At 36.3% G+C, this 19,811-nt stretch overlaps 1 protein-coding gene across 1 annotated transcript in view; it reads right to left on the bottom strand.

The window, feature by feature from the left end:
* ACSL6 (acyl-CoA synthetase long chain family member 6) overlaps positions 1 to 19,811 on the bottom strand; it is a gene marked incomplete at its 5' end in the record, with an annotated part of 94,859 nt that overhangs the window by 8,740 nt on the left and 66,308 nt on the right. The window contains 9 exons of the mRNA XM_081317075.1: positions 758 to 846; positions 1,412 to 1,484; positions 2,351 to 2,446; positions 4,491 to 4,625; positions 11,752 to 11,886; positions 13,499 to 13,576; positions 15,399 to 15,472; positions 17,227 to 17,278; positions 19,335 to 19,367. Coding sequence (XP_081173201.1) covers positions 758 to 846; positions 1,412 to 1,484; positions 2,351 to 2,446; positions 4,491 to 4,625; positions 11,752 to 11,886; positions 13,499 to 13,576; positions 15,399 to 15,472; positions 17,227 to 17,278; positions 19,335 to 19,367 — 765 coding nt within the window. The remainder of the gene's footprint in view (positions 1 to 757; positions 847 to 1,411; positions 1,485 to 2,350; positions 2,447 to 4,490; positions 4,626 to 11,751; positions 11,887 to 13,498; positions 13,577 to 15,398; positions 15,473 to 17,226; positions 17,279 to 19,334; positions 19,368 to 19,811) is intronic.

Here is a 19,811-nt window from a genome sequence, read left to right as displayed (position 1 = left end):
TTTTAGAGAACCAGTTCTGGCGCAGCAAAAGCAAAAAGGATTTCTGAAAGTGCCCGAAACTCCTGAGGGTCCTTTAAAACCCTCTAAGAAGTCTGCAAAATCAAAATCATTTGCCAGATATTGAAGATATTTGCAAAAATGTAAAATAATGTCACTCTTATTATTATTATTATTATTATTTGTTAAAAGGGATTTTTTGTGAATATGTTAGTATCTAATGGATTTAATACTGTTATTTTTACATAATTCAACAAATATTCTACAAATTCATCAATGTAAAACTTTAATATGGTAAATATTAATAAACATAACTCATACAAACACAAGCTGTTTTGGGGATTCTCCATAATTTTTAAAAGTGGAAAGGGGGCAGTGAGAAAAAAAAATACGAAAAGCACACTACAACAAGAAAGCTTGCAAGGACTGACTTTCATTAGTGCAGAAAGATATAATGGGTCACCCTAAAATCTACAATGCTTTAATAGTGCAGACAGGAATTTATGTTCCTTTCCATATCAGTTAAGAACTTTCTTGTTACTATCAAGTGGATACTAAACTTAAAAACATTTAAAAAAACCTTTAAAAAAGAACATTTGCTTTACTTCTAGCAAATTCCTTTTCAACCTACTGTAATGGAACATATTTTGAAATGGTCTATTTTGGTTCCTATTCTACAGCTCTTATTTATAACAAATGGTGCGTTTAAATCTGAAGCTAAGAAACAGAAATGAAGAAGAACCAATACTGTACATATTACCTCTCCCTCCCGTTTGGAAGAAAAGTAATTTAATTCTTCAACATCCACCAGTTTAATTAAATTACAAGGCAGAGGTGCTCCAACGTGGCCTGAAAATCAAATTAAGAAATATGTGGTTTTCTTCTCTTAAAAAGGAACAACAAAGAAAAAAAGAAAAAAAACCCACAGCAGTTTGTTATCACATAGCTATCTGCATATTAATAAAATAGTGGAAGTCAAGTATGTGTAACTGAGTGAGAAAATTAATTACAAAATCACAGTATCTAACAGTGAGATTGGTGGAGGAAACAGCCTATACACCCACTGCTTGTCTCTTCCTGAAAATTATTCCCAAAGGGGGGGGGGAAACAGTGCAGAAATAGAGCTGCAATTTATCACAAATATTGAACCTGGAATCCCAGTAAGCTACATGACTACACAGATTTACACAACAGCATTTTGCTTAGCATTATTTATACTTTCCACTGGAGGTAAATTATTGATTAGTTTTAAAAAGAACTTGCCTGTTTGGCAGAGGACATTAAATGAGTCAGAAGCAGCCTAAATACGTAACTGTCTTCCAGGCCAGCATGTTTTAGGATTCTGGTCTTGGTGCTTTCAACCTTACATGACCACATTCACCTGTCTTTTATGAAGCTCCTGCCTCCTTGTTACCTGATGTCCAATCTCCTGGAGTGGTGAAGGTACACCCAGCTGTACACTCTGTTTGACCATAGCCTTCATAAACCTGGCAAAGACACATTATTTAAACAAGACACTAATGTTAGCATTTTATTTAAAAACTGGGAGGAGTAAAGTTCACTGACATTGCTACTGTATGAGCCAAACTTTTGGTTCTTGATCGTAACAGGTAAATAAAGAAATTAGAAATGGTGGTTAATGTTCTTTCTTCTTATAAACTCAGAAAGTGGAGAGGGAAAGGTTTTTTTGGATTTTGTTGCTAGGCCAGGAAAAAATTAAGCGGCTGAGAGCTAAATTATTGATATCCGCCAATAATAACATTTCTGAAGGTAGGCTCTGCCTGGACTGAGGAAGAAGTATTTATTCCTGTAAACAAAGGAAGAGGGCACTGTAAGTCAAGGCCCAAGATGACCTTGAACCCCTGAGAGTTTGAATATGCGTCTACTATGTCAAAGTCCTGGAAAGAAAGCTTGGCTTGTAGACAATCCATCTGGAGAACACAGATATATTTATCAAATTTGTATGCCTCCCATCTTGCCAAAAGTGACCATAGGTGGCTTAAAGGCACTGAATAAAATGCACCATAAAACATTAAAATAATAAGGGTCTTAAATTTAAATTAAAGATAATTTCAAGAGGGTAGCTAATCAGCAGAACTGGAAGGCAAAAGAATGGCAACCATAGTAATTTAGCTTCATCCTGTAAAGATTCAATCCAATAATTTGGCTAAAGTTGAGGAAAAAAGTCAAATCTGGCCTTTCCTATGATTCCTATAAGACATAAATATCCTTATAAGAAACTGATCTTGTTAGGATAGTTACAATTTCTATTATGAATGTATCTGATCCCCACCTGACCCTTAGGTAGAATTACAGAAAAGGTACATCTGAATGATCTGCTAGTACATCCTACCTGACATCCTAACGCCGCTCGGAGGAAGCCCAGAACTGTAGGTGAAGCAGGGGCAGCTCCAGTAACAATCATCCTAACACAACCACCCAGGTTTGCCTGTTAGATAAACACAATTTTGAAATACAACATAGTATCAACCTATCCTTATTTATTGTTGTGAGAAAATAGTGAAATTCTCCATATAAGCAACCCGACTCCACACAAAAGTAATTCCATCTTTGCTATTCTTTCACACCTAGTTCTTCCAAAAGGCTTTTGCAGGGAAATGTGCAAGTCCAGAAGCTCTGGCACCAAAGATGGTGGAAGAGCTGATTTTAGATTTTCTGCTTTGCTAGAAAATGAATCTGACTGCTGGATCATGGTGTATACACTGCTCAGAGCCACATTTAATTGGAGTGGCATATAAGCCATGGTAATATGGCGTGACTGTCCACAAAGTGCAAAGACAAAGGTCAAAGGTCTATTCATGTTGATTAACTAACGTCAGAGACAAAGATAAGTGGGACTGCTCATTGCTGCTTGCAAGGTAAATTTTGCTACAGTTCCAAATGCCTGAAGACAGGTAATTCTCAATCGTAATGGAGCCCACCCATCACAATTGTAACTGTTGATGTTCATAAAGCAGGTCAGTCATGTGACCCACTTGATTTTACAATCTATTTTGCAGTAATTTTTTAAGTGAATCATCATAGTCGTTAAGTGAATCTGCAATTGTTAAGTAACTACCACAGTCATTAAGCCAATCAGTGGATGCGGTTTTGCAAAAAACTGGAAGTAAACGCCAATTTTTGGCAAAAACATCATAAAACATGGTCACATAACTGCAGGACGCTGCAAACAACCATAAAAGCAGCCCAACTGCAGAGTGCCCAAACCACAGTCATATGCCCACAGGGAAGGAACCATCAGGATTTTGAATGCAGATTGCAAGTTCCTCCCATCAGAACATCAGAAAGTTGAGGACTATCCATATTGCTTGTATATTATTGGTTCCCACAACACGATTCCCTTCAGTTCTGTTGGAGAGAGCTCAGTTGATATAGAAAACAAGTGAGGAAAGCAGTTACTATATATTGTTTACATTAGCAGAGTATGCTTGAAATCATGAAGGGATCCATTTTTTTAATGAGATTCAAAGACGATTTAAATATGTGTACTGTATTTCAGGACTTAATGTACTTTCCAATCCTCATTCTCCAGTACTATATCAAGATCACCTAATCTGCTGAAAAGGATCAATAACAACTCAAATCTTGCCGAACACAATTCAAATAAATAAAAAGAAAGAAAAAAAAGCAAATTAGCTAAACAATCCACCAGGATAAATATCTGGGGAATGGGAATAGAAGGGCAATTTAAAAAATGGAAACTTTCCTTCCTCCCATAGCAAATTCCTATACATTTCTACTATAGTTGTGATTTAAGGAAGATTTGCTTATATGGCCTCAGATATACATAGCTGCCTATATAAATCCCACTGTTTTAGTATATTATATAGCAATAAAATCAATACGATTAAAATCAACATTATCAATGTGAATGTTGAGTGTGAGTCTTAGCACTTTCCTAAATACTGGAGAAATGAGGGCTAAATCCATCTTCCTGGAAAGAACATTCTGGAGCTTGAGGTCCATATAGGAGAAAGCCCTTTTCTGCACTCAAAGCTACTTTGAGGCAGCTGAGCCATCTTCTAAAGTACCTTTCCTACTGATCTCAATAATTAAACAGTTTTAAAAATACAAACAAATACTCCCTTTTCTTTTCTCTTGGACTTACAAATTATTTTTTTAAATGTTTGGTTTGAAATATTTAAGCTTTGCTTACGAGAAGATTTATTTAAAATGAGTTATGTTGGCTAACTCTCCAATACCTTCACTTACAAGGTGCTTCCATAGAGTATGGATGCCCCTCTTCCCCAGAGGCAAGGCTGTTCAACAGGTTTGCACCAAAGGGAAAAAATGACTTGGTTATAACCAAGCTATTTCCCCATTTTTATCACCTGAATCTAGTATACGCTCAGGGGCTTCACCCATCCCTACATTTAAGCTAGTATTTTTAAATGTCTTGAGAAACATCCAAGGTAAATTGCATCCCTACTGTGAGTAATTCTCACAAGTTCCGGTTTTTAATAAATCCTTACCTGTATTTTGTTAAAGAATAATAAATCCCACAGACTGTCATTTCTAACAATTCCATTTTGAACTTCTGCTTTTTTCCGATTAGCAGCAAATTCAAGAAGCCAGCGTTTCACAGGAGTGTCTGCTTGACTAAAAATCTAAAAGAACAAGGAGAAAGGCAAGGAAATGTCACTTTGACAGAAAAAAATGACAAGAAGCAAATGTATTGCTTATATAAGCAGATATGATTCTACAAATGTCTTTTTCTCCCCTTTGATTCAATTCTCAGGGACTTTGTGGACAAATCCCTTCAGTTTTCTTGGCATTTTTTTTTAGAAATGGTTTGTCATTGCTTGTCATTGTTGAGAGAAAGTGACTGGCCCAAAGACACCCAACTGGCTTTGTGTCTAAGGCAGGAATACAACTCATGACATCTTTGTTTCTAGCCTGATGCCTTAACCACTAGACCAAAACGGCTCTCACAAATGCCATTTGCTCTATACAGTTTCTGGAGTTAATAGTAACTGCGTCATAAAGTTATTAGGAAAAAGCTAATCTATAATTGTTTGAATTATGCTCTCTTCATCTTCACTCTGCAGGTTTTTTCCTTGAGGAAGAACAAGAAGATGTTTCGTTTCTCATCTAAGAAGTTTTATCGGTTCTGGCAGAACCGGTGAAGCTTCTTGGATAAGAAGCGAAACTTCCTTTTCTTCCTCAAGGAAAAAAAAAACCAGTCCAGTTGCTTTTTGAAAAAGCACCTTTCAGACAACTAGGACCCGGATGACTGAGAATCTCCAGAGACATTTATTCTGCAAGGCAATTAAATAACTGAAATCTAAATGGAGATTAAGATATTTTGAGAGTTTTAGATGTTTAGTTTGGCATGGTTATATATAATTATTTGGGAAATTATGGCAACAGAATAAAAAGACATCTGGTAACTGCAGAGAAATCCTTAGCTCTTAAAAGCCATTTGTGGCTGATCATTATTTTTATTACTATCATATAAAGCAGTAATTATGCCACTCTTCAGGATAAATCACTACAATCACATTTTATACACAGTTTTACATACAAAAAGAGTTAAGAACTGAAGTCATCTTCATTTACATTGCATTAATCATTCCACAAAACTATACACTGCCTGTCAAGTATGTTTGTATATACGTATTTGTATATACGAATATACTGCAGAAACAATTACATTAAAATGCAGGCTAAAATAACATTGAATAGCCTAAACTGCAATGGAGTATATATACTATTACAAAGAGAAGATAGTCAAAAGATTGCTGTAAGGGAACTGACTCTCTTCCTAGCTGTTATGAAAGAAAACTCCATTGGACATAACATTTGATAATGATGGTAATTATGTTATTATTATCCAATGATGCTCGCAAAAGCTGGGCAGGTTTAGATAAAAAAATATTTTCTCAATTATTCTAGTACCTTGCTACTTAAAATCTTAAGCGCTACTACCAAAGGTAGGGTCCTGTATTCTGCTGTCCCAATACAAGCCCCACCCCTTTGGGGCCTTTGTCATGATGTCCCATAGATGCCCATATGGATTGAGCTAGCAACACGATGCTGCTTCTGTCATTTTTGAGGGAAGCAGAAAGTTTCCTTAGACACCGCTGGGAACCAGAATAAAAATCCTAACTAGCAAGTCCCATTCCCTACTGTATCTGAACATCATTATAAAATTATAAAATAAGGTAGGCAAATTCTGTATCTTTGGCATACTAAAATTCAGTGATAACGGAGTTAAGTAATTAAAGTAAGCAAGATCTAGTCATTCAAAGTCCAACATTAACACCACGTGACAACAAAAGCAGTTCAAAATCCGGTTTTGTGCCATAGAGCACGGCTGAGGGATTGCGCAGCTCCTCAGCCCACGGCTAGTTTCACCCTGCCGGGGGACCCTAAATTGGTCTAGAGTCACCCCAGAGAGGCAACAAAGAAAGATGGGTGCCCTGATGATCGTGGAACGATGGTGGTTGTCCTGCTCAATCCAGGAGAAGCCCTCTAACCCAACAGGAGAAAGCTACTTGCAGCCGAAGTCCAAAGGCACTTAGCAGAACAATGGTGAACAGTGTGCTTGAAACTGGGTGAGGAATTTGATCTTCTCTCTTCTATTTTGCATCTGATTTCCTGGAAAAGATTCCCAAGAAGCAAAAATCCTCCCAAAGTGAGAAGGGAGAGGACAACACCCCCACCCTCACATAGACGGAAGCAGTGAAAACTCTTATGGGGAACAAAAATATACTGAAATGAGGTTAAAAATACTAGTCTGGATAAATTTGAAAACTAAGAAAACTGTTAAAATTCCATACCTGAAAAATATTGATGAAATTATATATGTATAAAAATAATAATAACTCTTTGTTTGCTTTAAAAGCTGGAAAACGAACAGCTACTGATACCTACTGGAGGATTAGAAAAAACGATAGCTGCATTGACTTAGAATTTGGCAAGACGCCCAGAAATAGCAAAAAACAGCTGGGAAAAAAGTATTGGGCTATCTGCTACAGAGTGAAATTATATATGTTTAAAAACTGCTGACCTTCTGGAATTATAAACACACTGAGCTGCATTTTTAAGTTTACAAACTGCTTGCACAGAAATAGAAACCTTGGCCTTTGGTTAATCTTCTAAAGGGGAAGTTACTGGAAAGGTTTCAGGTAGTTAAACACTTTGGACTGAAATCTTGGCTGGCTGATAATCAATAAGAACCCTGAAAAGAAGAACTGTTACAAAATACTGTTTTCAGTGGTGCTTTGATAATTGGAAACATATTGGATTACAAAAACCATATATAAAGATAAGAACTATGCAAGATTTGGTTGTTTGGATTTTAAGATTTTAAGTTTGATAAAGCTAATTAAAGAGACTATGGTACTGGTGAAAAACTAATTAGAGTAGGGAGACAAAATGGATGTTTTATATTTATCTAAAAGTGACAGAAAACTATACCTAACACCTCCTGCTGAAGACCCAGCATGGAACATCAGAGATCTGCAGGAACAATGACTCAAGACAAAGCAAATACATTCCAGGAGAAAATATATTCAAAGCTGTGACAGATTCAAATGACAATTGTCTTAAATCATGATGAGATTAAAACAACTTTGATAATATAAATGAACATATCTCTAACCTAAATTCACAATTAAACAATGCTAAAAAAATGATGATAAAGAATGAACAAATAAATCAGACAATAAAATACAAATCAGAGGAAAATGACTTAAATATGGAAGCTACAAATGAAGAGAACTAAAACTTAATACAAACAAAAGAAAATCCACAAAATCTTGCTACAACAAAGGAAACAAAAAAGATGCTTTACCTTCCAGGACTTCAAAACAAACTTGAGGACAAAAAAGAAGATTTAATAAAATGGATTAAGGAGCTGTCAGGAGAATCATTAAAGCGTAGGAGACAAAAAATGAATATTCTACTTAATTTGTCTTTTTTATCCCCAACAATATCTACAAAAATACAACTTGGCAAGCTAAACCTACTGATTTGGAAAGCGATCTGGAAAAAGATCAAAATTAGATTTAAGAGATGTGATTCAATTTACCAGATGGAATATTATATGACTAAAAACCTGTTTGAATACAGTTAAAGAAGATAAAGTTTGGATATAAAGAGGTCCTATAGTAAGATTTCTAGATTGTGTACTATATGATTAAATATTTGTTTGAACATGGTTAAAAGAATAGACAAAGCTTGGAAATAAAGGGGCCCTATAGTAAGAGGGATAAGATATATAAGTAGTATAATATGAAGTAAAAATATTGAGATGGTGTATTTGAATGAAAAGTTTGGATATTCAAAGGTAATGAATTTTGAGAAAATTATGACTGATAACAGTGGTTTCAATACTGAGGGGAAATTAAGTTTAAATAAGAATCTTGAAAACAGGATATATATATATATATATAATGACTTGATAAGATGACTTCTATAAATACAACTGAAACATAAGTTGATTAGAAAAAATGTTATATGTTGATGTTATTATTATATATACAAATACTAGAAAAATGTTTATACCCAATTCTGTATGTATTGAAAGCACTAAGAATTATATTTGTTTAATGTAGACAAAAGGAGAATATTACTGGAAGAAGAAAGGATCAAGGAAATATATTAACAACTAACATATTAATCAATTATAACCTGGGCTTTTGCCCAGGTTCGCCTGGTGCGCCAGTTGCGACCCTACCTGGACCAAGATGCCCTATGCACAGTCACTCATGTGCTCGTGACCTCCCATTTAGACTACTGCAACACTCTCTACATGGGGCTGCCCTTGAGGACCACTCGGAGGCTTCAACTGGTGCAGAATGCGGCCGCGCGAGTTGTGATGGGGGTTTCCCGATACTCCCATGTAACACCTCTACTCCGCAAGCTGCATTGGCTTCCGGTTGCCCTCCGGGTGAGATTCAAGGTGCTGGTGATGACCTATAAAGCCCTGAATGGCTTGGGTCCGGGTTATTTGAGGGAACACCTGCTGCCAGCATCAAGTTCCCTTTGTCCAGTGCGCTCACATAGGGAGGGTCTTCTCAGGGTGCCGCCGGTAAAAGATTGCCGGCGGATAACACCCAGGGAGAGGGCCTTCTCTGTGGGTGCGCCTGCCCTCTGGAACCAGCTGCCCGTGGAGCTTAGGACTGCCCCCGACCTTCGATCATTCCGCCGGGACCTGAAGACCTGGCTCTTTGAGCTCTCCGGCCCAGGCTGAGAATTTTTAACTGGGGTTTTTATTTTTAGGGATAATTTAATCTTTTTAAATTGTTTTTTAACTTTTGTACTTTGTATTGGTTTGATTTTAAAATACCCTGTAAACCGCCCTGAGTCCTTCGGGAAAGGGCGGTATATAAATTTAATAAAATAAAAAATAAATAAAATAAAATAAATATATGAACCCAGACAACACATTGTTCACTAAGCACTAAAGACTGTTATTGTAAAAAAAAATTAATAAAATATATTTTAAAAAGAAGAAGAAAGAAAAGCAGTTCAGCATCACTAATAAAACACACCCAAGCATTGCTGGTGCCTCCGCCACCACAGACTCTAGTATCATTCCCCATCCCCTGGGGAGGACGCAGGCGGCCAAAGCCCAGTCAGCTTATGCTGCTAGCCAGAAGACTGCCTGCATGTTTCCACGGAGGCACAGGCATAGAGATGGAAACCTGAGACCAACATTTTGAAGCCAAAGTCTTTCCAAGCTACTAATTGTGCTGTATAGACATATTTAGTATTTTATACTGCAGGTAACATATTTAGACAAGTGTCTATGGAAGAGAAGAATACACTTTTTGTAAAACAAAAAACCTTGACCCTCTGGGCCTCAAGCTCCTGGATCAAACCCTGGGCAATAATGGCAACAGAAATCAAACCTGACCTCTTGGGAACCCAGTGAGCAACAGTAAATTCCAGGTAAGAAGAAACAGAGACATCCAGATTACAACCCTCACATATCATTTAAAAGTGCAACATTCATGAGGGTGTCTGTCTGTCTGTCTGTCTGTCTGTCTGTCTGTCTGTCTGTCTGTCTGTCTGTCTATCTATCTATCTATCTATCTATCTATCTATCTATCTATCTATCTATCTATCTATCTATCTATCGCATTTCTGAACTTCCCATCTCCTCAAAGAGGGACTCTGAGCGGTATGCAATAAAACATCAAAATATAAAACAGTATATAAAAATTAAAGTGTTAATTATTAAAAAGTTAAAAAATTAATGGAGGCAAGAATAACCAAAGCTTGTTAAAATTAGTCGGCAAAAGCAAAGGGAGGGCTCTCATGGCACCAACCAACCCCCATGACTCCATGCTCATATTCTCCTTCCTATCCTATGCATGGAATTCATTATGAAAAGGAATCTACAGTAATTGCAATTCTCACATAGCATAATAGCGAGGCTGGACATAGTTTGACCTCTGTATAGGAGCATTAAAAGAAAACAATTTGATAGAGCCTTGCATTTGTACACACAAGTTCATTTGAAGATACAGTGTGACGGCCACAAAACTGAGCCATTGCACAGGTTTTTTTTTGGCACTTTATCTATTGTCTTTAATTCTATGGCACTGTGTGGTGGTTAATGTCACATCACATCATTACCCTTATTTTCTATCTTCCAGTTCAAGGCATAGTGACTGATTACACCAGCACTGATCATGAAGAATGGAGGGAACAAGATATGACAACGTTTGGGGGATTTTTCCTTCTTCTTTGCAAGCAAAGACAATTTGCAAAATGTGAGCGGTCAGAATTTAACATGAAATTGTTCAACCAAATCTGCTGTCATTAAGATACGCAAACAGGTGTGTGAGAATGGAAGTGATGGAGAACCTGAGAATGAAATGTGGGGAAAGAACAGAAGTTTGACAATTGCTAGAAATGGTTAAAAAGCTAAAGAAATAGCAGAAAATAAAACACATTTTACTGAATAGGATTCTTTTTACACAGAAACAGAAGAACCAAGTTTATTTTACTTGCTGCCTAACAAAAGTGCACCTAGTACTACAGGCCTATTGCAATATTATAATCATTAGATTGTTTCTTATGTATTTTAAAAACACACATGAGCTGTTTTGAAACAAAAATGTAGCAACCCTTTAAACTAGAGCAGGGGTATCAAACTGCCAGCCCACAGGCCGGACGTGTCATCAGGAAACTGCACCCACCCCATTGCCGGCAATGGAGAAAAAGCTCCGATACGTCGCATGACATCACGAGTTTGATATGTCTGGACTAGAGCATGCACATAATTATAATTATTCCGATGATACTGCCACTTAGATGATGATAGATTTTTTTCCATTCTTCAACAAAATTAATTTTCAAACATCAGATAAATATTTTGCATTCCATTTGTTCATAAAAACAACATCCAACTTAAGAAGTATTCAAGTTCTGAAATAAATTTAAATGGAACATACTGTTCCACTGCAAATTTCTCGTACAACATTCTGGATAAGTAAGCTGGCTTACATAAAAGTTATAAATGCAGCAGCCAAAGAATTTAAGGAAAGAAAGAAGCATCCAGTCCTACCATATTAGAGAAGATCATTTTTTCCCTTTAATTTGCCAACAGAAGAAATGATAAGAATAGAAGAATAGAATAGAATTATTGTCTTTTTGAATGTACACTAATCGGCATATATTAAAATGAAATTTTGTTGCATACAGTTCTCAAAGGGTCACCACCTCCAATATACACTACATAAATATGACAAAAATAAGTAAATACAAAAGAAGTACCTTATCATACATCCTGTTGAGCAGCCTTGGCACAACAGGAAAGATGGTGGGACGCAGAGCTTTCATGTCATCGGACAGCAAACGAATATCTCCTTGGAAGAAGCCAATTCGTCCCCCATGACAATACACTACAGACTGTAATGAGAAAGGCAAAGGAAACAAATTAATTCCTGTTTTTAGCCAATATGCCCCAATTGTGCATTATAAAACCCATACAGTACTCTTCAGGCATCTTTCTTATTGGTGGTACCACAAAGTCACTGTTAAATAATATTTAATAGTGGCACTCCACAAGCAATTCCCTCAACAGACATATTGACCTACAACCAGCCTATGAACCCCTCAGAATCCAAATCAACTGCACAGCCAACCAGAGACAGCACCGACCCTCAACCAACCCATACAAGCCTCCCCCACCGGCAGTTCACCTCCCAATGACCCTTACCTGAGGTAACCTCCCCATCACAAGATCCAGCACAAGACTCAATGATGACTCACACCTGACCCATCAAAAAAAACCCATCACAGACTCTCACTTGACACACCCACGCCTGAAGCCTTTATAAAAACAGAAGAACACTGACATCTCCTAAACTCTGCTGAAGACGTTACCTAGCTTGGTAACAAAACGTTCAGAAACCAACCCACAACCCACATTTAATAGTGAGGGTAATGGTTGGAGAATGAACCTTCACCCTCACTATTAAATAACTTCTCATAAGAAGGTCCTACCAAATAGGGGGGCAGACGATTCTATTAAAGAAGCCAAAATTTGCTTCCTTGCACTACTGATTTACTTAGAAATCCAGTAGTGATGGGTGATGGCTCTCCACTCTGTATTTTACATTCTCTTGGTAAAGAAATTCCATTAAAAAAATCAGCACTAGTTGTAAGGCAAGCAGCTAGCTATGACGTTTAGGAAATATAGTCTTTGGAAGAGAGGTAGTTTATTATAAGTTGTAGGTTTGAATAATCACTTTATAAGAGCTGAGAATTAAAAGTATGCTTTTCCAAGTGAAGCAATAAAATATATTTTAAAACAACAACCCTTCTGGAATAATTGAAATTTTAGGTTTAAAGCAGTCACTAGCAGGACTTGTATGTAATTTTTAACCATGGTTAAACTATGGAGAAAGAACTTAGTTCCCCTTTAAGTATTCTTCTTAGCTTCAAGGGAAAAAAAATGCAAAGTTCACCTTCTGTTTTAGATTAATAGCACTAGCACTTAAGACTTATATACTGCTTCACAGTGTTTTACAGCCCTCTTTAAGCAGTTTACAGAGTCAGCAAACAATCTGAGTCATCATTTTACCGACCTCAGAGGGATAGAAGGCTGAGTCAACTTTGAGTCAGTCATGTAATTAAGTCCAATTCAGCATGTTTCTGCATCTTAAATTAAGGATAATTGTCACTATAATTAGTAGAAAGGGCTTCAAGCCAGTCTGTGGAGATGGTTTGTTTAATGAGTTGAATAGGTAAGGCATGGGTGAAGCCAGGCACAGGTGAGTCATTCTTATGCCATGATTCAGTGCAGTGTTTTTCAATCTTGGTAACTTTAAAATATGTAGATTTCAACTCCCAGAATTCCTGAGCCAGCATGCTGTTGACATCCACATATCTTAAATTTGCCAGGTTGGAAAAACACTGACCTAGTAGCACATCTGGGCCATCCCATTGTCTATTTAATCCCTTTTTATTGTTCAGTGGGGAAAAAAAATGTTGGCTTCCACTGACACTGAGGCCTTACCTGTACCATTCGCTCAAACATGTGTGCTAAAGGCAAATAGGAAATGTGTACATCCTCATATGTAGGAGACCACTGACTCTGGAAAAAAAAACACAACAGGGAGCCCCACAAGGCCTGGTCAGTCTAGGCAGTTTCTTACCTGTATCACTCTTTCAAACATGTGAGCCAAAGGTAGGAACGAGATGAGTACATCGTCCTGTCTCGGAAAGATCACTTTCTGCAGATGAAGGGCATGGGAGACAGAAAGGAAAGAAACACTGACAGGAAGACACAACAAGAAAGTCATAAAACAATAAAAAGAAAAATGGCACCAAGAGGAGCAAAAGGGGGGGGTTAGAGATTATTACGTGAGAAAAGAGAACAGTGTTTGAAATAATGCGTTAGGCCACGACACCAATGGAGCTATGTTAGCAGGAGCGGTGAGTAACACAAGGGTGTAATGCAGAGAGCTCTCTCCACTGTACAGGGCACCAAAGGTATCCGTTCCTAATCACAACACCAAAATGACAAAGCGTGCACTATATTATCTATCACTGACACAAACTCTGCCCTTTCATATTTGCATCGTAACAATTATGCAATTGTGCAATTATGGGAGGAATGGCGTTTGCATCATGGCGCATATTTTATCCCTCTGTCCCCCCCCCTCCCCGACAACCTTCTCCAGACACCTAGGCAAGACCTGTATGTTCTGAGACCAGAGGTATGAACATGCCCTCTATTCAAACATCTGTGACACCAACTCAAAAGGTCCTGCTCCCAAGAATGCTGTGTGGTTCACTTTGGATACTTTTGCTGTTTGGAGTTTTCCCCAAAGAAGTGCCTCCGTTTAACATTTTCACCAAGATTGACCAATTACTATTGACATCCACATAAGTTAGGGACATATTTTAGATCAAGTCAAACCATTTAGCTAGCAGACATTCTATTTGTAATAGAAAAACAGGATATTCATTTATTTATAGAAACATCAATCTATTTATTTAATGAAACATTATTATTAAAATAATAAGATCCCTTCTGGGTATAAGCCACCCAGAGTCACTCTAGTAGTTAAGAGGGCAGCATATAATAATAAATAATAAAATAAAATAAAACAAAAAGAATAAAATAAAATAATGAAATAAAATGAAACAATAATAGCATTTGGATAATTACAACACGGGACTGCAAGACTAGTAGTTTTCCTTATCCTCCTGTAGGAGGAAATCTGTGGCCCATAATAACTGTTTGATTCACAGGATCAGCTATAATCTACAGATCATGATTTGTATATAATAGATTGAAGAGCTTATCAGTCACATATCAAGATAGGGCTGAAAAGGGTTCCTACAAAATCCTGGATATTTGGAGCTAAGTAGTGGTTAGGATATTTGTAATATACTGTGTTTGATTCTGGCTTAGTGTACTGTGTGAATCCATAATACTGTAAGTTAGCAGAATATCTCAACAAGGCCACTACAGCTTGTTTAATAAAATATAGTTAATCTGATTGATCCCAGTTAGCATAAGGCAATCTCTGAGTCCTAAATAGATTATACCATGTGATGCTTTTATGAGGATGAGATACAATACACAATTCATAGCCAAGTAAAATCTGTTTAGTTCAGCTATTAAAGGAATAGGAATCCTTCCAAGTTTTTTTAAATATCATGTTGTAAAAATTAATCTTGCAACCTTGCTTTCTGGATGCCTGTTCATGCTTTCATGCTTTAAATTACATGGATTCTTTATTAACACCTTCTGTTTGTTGCTCTGTTCTTAAACCAAGGGCATTGGAAATTACAGTAATGACTCACAAGCAGTCTCATAAGATAGTGTCCTATCTTGTAGGTGTTTCTATTTCCAAAATTATATAGCTCATTTTACTATCAGGTTTTAAAGTAAAAAGAGTATTCACCTCTGTCACTTTCAAAAAACCTGAAAAATCAGCCACCACATTTCCATGAGTCAGCATAGCACCTTTTGGGTTACCTGGAAAAAGGAGGAAGAAGCACCTATCAAATAAATATTCTCATTTACCAGATAGGAAACATGGACAAAGAAGTCATCACCACAGAAAATTATTTCAAAATCTCTTTCTTATTTGCGAATGAAATGATCTTTGACAGGATGTACATTGCCAGCCTTTAAACGCCTGCTTAGCACTTACAGATTATGAAGTTTTCATTTATATAGTATCAGTGAAGGCAAGACAGATCAATCAAACAATTCACCATATATACACAAAAGACACTTTCAAGGACTCTACAAAATATTTCCTACGAACAATTATTGTTCTGGCGTTGCAATTTGGCTCCCATAGGCTTTCCCCTCACTGCACTAAATGTGAAGTCTTATCATCTACATTAGGAATAACAGCTCCTTCCCTGCCTCTCATTTAAAGGCAACATTTCCATTGTGATAATCTTTTGGAAAATATGCCCAATTTGGTGGAGGATGCTAAACAAGAAGCTCCAGGCAGGACCATCCACCATCTCTCTGATGCTTGTTTTCTTCTTTTTGTCAATTCACCTCTCATTCAGTATGAGGCTACTACAAACTTTTTCAATCAAGCTGAGGATACTCCACTATAACCATTCATATTTTAAGAATAACATATTTTAAATCACCTTGTTTGTTTCAGAGCTATCTTTGAAATCAATCAGCTATTATCAGGGTTCAAATGTTGATTTGTATTAGAGCTTTGTATAGAATCTGGAACTCAATACAGTCTTTCTGCAACACTGTCAGGTCATCTCCTACAACTACAGTCAATTCTCCTAGTTCTATCTGATGGACAGCAACCAAGGTTGTTTTCTTTCAAATATCTATAGGCTTGAAAGTATTAAGAAATGCATTAAATAAATGTAGTATTTGAGGATAGATGGAGATGGCAGGATTATTGCTCCCAACCAAGGACATTTCTTCAAAAGGAGAGCTAATACAAAGTCCTTTAAAAATCCGAATATATGACATTTGGCTTTCGCTTGTTCCAATTTTATTTCCTAAAGATCTTTTCTTGGTGCATTTAACTTAAGATAAATTTGAATGAATGAGGTCAAGTTCCAAAACACTAATTGAAAAGTAGATAAAAATAATAATTTTCCAAATGTATACCTCATTAATAGAACTGATAGATTTAGAAAAGAAATAATAAAAATATCTGAATTAAGTACATTCTACTATAGTGTGAGAAAAAGGCATGAGTAAGTATGATTTTTCATTTCTCAAATTAAATAAATCAAATTGCAGTAATCAGAACTAGCATTACCAAAATCCAAGTAGCTAAGATTTAAATATTTCTGGAAATATAATTTTACAAAGAAAGAAATAATATTTTCAATACTCATGTATTTGACTGTCCATGGAATATTTAGATACCCTGCTACTTTCAAACTGGTTGGAAATTGCAGTTGCTATACATATAACTCCAAGTCAAAAAAATGAGATACAAATAAAAGATCAAGATGGGAAATATTTAGTAAAGGGGTGATTTAGTTACTCTAGGCAGAGTTCACAAATCTTTGAATACAAGATTTAAATTCTAATATCCACTGGCGCTGAATGGGCCAAACAAATCATTATGCTTTTACATTTTTCAACCAAAATATTATAAAATATGTAAAAATAATCAGAATTAAAATATACACTTTTCTATTTACAAACATTTTAAATGGGTCTTAAAGAGTTATACTATAAACTATACTTTTGTTAAATTTCATCAGCATTAAACTGATAAATTTTACCTGTGGTACCACTAGTAAAGCAGACAATTGATAGATCTTCTGGGTGAGGAGGCTAAAAAAATCATAAGAATAAGAAATACAGTTTCTTGCATCAGATTTATCAGTTTCAAAAACAGAGAAATAATATTATCATTTTTAATGCGATCATTTCCATAATGTGTTGCTTACTTTCTTTTCCACAAAAAATCTAGTTCAAAATAAAAGTAGACCTTACTTAACAATGGCCCTATTTAGCGAACTACAGAGGTACCTCAGTATGCATCATTAATTGATTCCAGGATGTGCAAATAGTTCCAAAAAGGATGAGTACCAAACAATTTTTTCCCATAAGGAATAATGTAGTGAGTCAAAAGGCAGCCAACATCAACAAGTTCTAGCTTGTGCGTTGAGTACCAAGACAAAATTTCCACGTCAAATGAGTACCACATTTTATGAGTTTCAAAGCAATTGAGAACCAAGGTACCACTGTAATGAAGGCACTGAGAAAGTAAATTTGTAACTGATTCTTGAACTTACAAGGTTTCCATGGACATGTGATTGAGATTTAAGCACTTCACAATGAGATCCTAAGTTCGTCACATTCATATGATGTCTTGCTCACAACCACGTCACTTAGCAATGGAGTTACCAGTCCCAATTGGGGTTGTATGCATATACTTTTTTGTGAATAGACTATTATGCTAGAATCTTATACTACAATTGTATGCATCTTTATTTGGGGCTGAGCTGGACAGAACCTAAAGAAATACCTGGCATCTCTATTTGTAAGACAGCATAGGCAGGGATACAGCCTTTATCCAGAGACCACACACACACACACACACACACACACACACACACAGAGAGAGAGAGAGAGAGAGAGAGAGAGAGAGAGAGAGAGAGAGAGAGAGAGAGAGAGAGAGAGAGAGAGAGAAGCTAGAGCAACTCTGTATGTACTCTCACCTCACACTGGACTTGAAGGTGAGGGGGAACTTCTGAATAGGGCTAATAAGATATCAGAGACCCCAATACCTTCAGGACCCATGGCTTTTGTTGCTTTTAATTCTAAGCTTAAATTTTATTCAGGAAAATACTCAAGAGGGTCAGTTCTTGAAATCACCAAACTGAATAACTTCTATTTACAAGAATAGAAGCTATTCATTTTGCAGACATCTCTCACTCTTATTTCTGCCCTTACTTTAATCCTTTTACCTGAAAATTACAGAACCAAAGTTCAGCCACTTACATAAATATCAGGTTTTTTGGGAGTGGAGAATAAGGGGTATTAAGGATGGGGAATAAGAAAAATTCATCTCCCAGGTGTTTTCTATTCTCAATCTCACTATCTATCTATCTATCTATCTATCTATCTATCTATCTATCTATCTATCTATCTATCCATTCATTCATTCCTGTACTGCCAAATAACTCTTGAGTGCTTGGGACTTACAAAGAGGAAGAGGAAGGCCGCAGACATCCCATCAACTATCATCTCCACTCCATTACTGAATATACAACGCATCCAACAATGAGTTTTTGGAGCTTTTACACCATAGCTTGGGCAAGGTTATCATTACACAATTCTCATATGCTAAGAACCACAGCATTTTTCTCGGGATGCTCATATTAGTTGTGAAGGCATACAAAAATTAAAATCAGAACAAAATCAGAACCTTCTTCTGCACAGAAAATTTTCTCACAGGACATTCACACTACGAGAGGAAAGAAACCCAGCTTCTCCTCAGTAACATTCTCCCATGGCAGTAAAAAATAGCATGAAATAATTATTTCTTTTGTATTTTAGTCTAGAATATGCCAAATATCTCACAAGATACAGGAATTCTCTGGATGTAAGTATTCTTATGTGCTGGGCAACTCTGGTGCCTCTTTTCTGAACGAACAGCCTTTTTTAAAAAAATGCTATATTTTCCTGAAGTGCTATTTATAAGTAGCTTATTGAAAAATTCACAAAAACATCTGTACCATTTTCCACTAAGAGAAATGCAATGTGAACAAACATCCAGTGTGATCTTCTGTGATTTTCATTCTTTCCTCGAACAGTTAATGGTGGATTTAGTTGTTTGTTTACAATAAAATACTAAAGATAGAAAAGGATGGGTTATACTCACTACAGGAGCATGCCAGCATTCCCGACCACAATTCTGAAGAATACAAGAAAATAATAATAATTCATATTTGTAATAATATGTGAACAGTTCTCTGGCCTGACTTGTCTTTCCCATTGCTGTTTACTTCTTTAAACTTACATCATGCTGTGATATATTGGAAAGACTGGACTAATAAAGAAGTTTCACACTATCAAATGTAAATTTTTTTTGGAACATTGTTATTATTGAACTACTTTGGCATAGTGATTAAGGCATCAAGATAGAAACCAGGAAACTGTGAGTTCTAGTCTTGCCTTAAGTAAGTTCTTCTCACTCAGCCCTAGGAATCACTCAAAGGCAAACCATTCCAAGAAAATGGCAGGGACTTGTCCATACAGTCACCCGGAATTAATACTGACTCAAAGACATTAAAAAAATGGAATTGTAATATTTATTAACTTTGACTTGTCTTCGGTTTTTTTAAATTGTCTTTCTTCA

The sequence above is a fragment of the Vipera berus genome, assembly GCF_964194415.1.
Source record: "Vipera berus genome assembly, chromosome: 2".
NCBI lineage: Eukaryota > Metazoa > Chordata > Lepidosauria > Squamata > Viperidae > Vipera > Vipera berus.
Note: the sequence above shows the minus strand (reverse complement) of the source record. Positions and strands in the feature narration are given on the sequence as shown.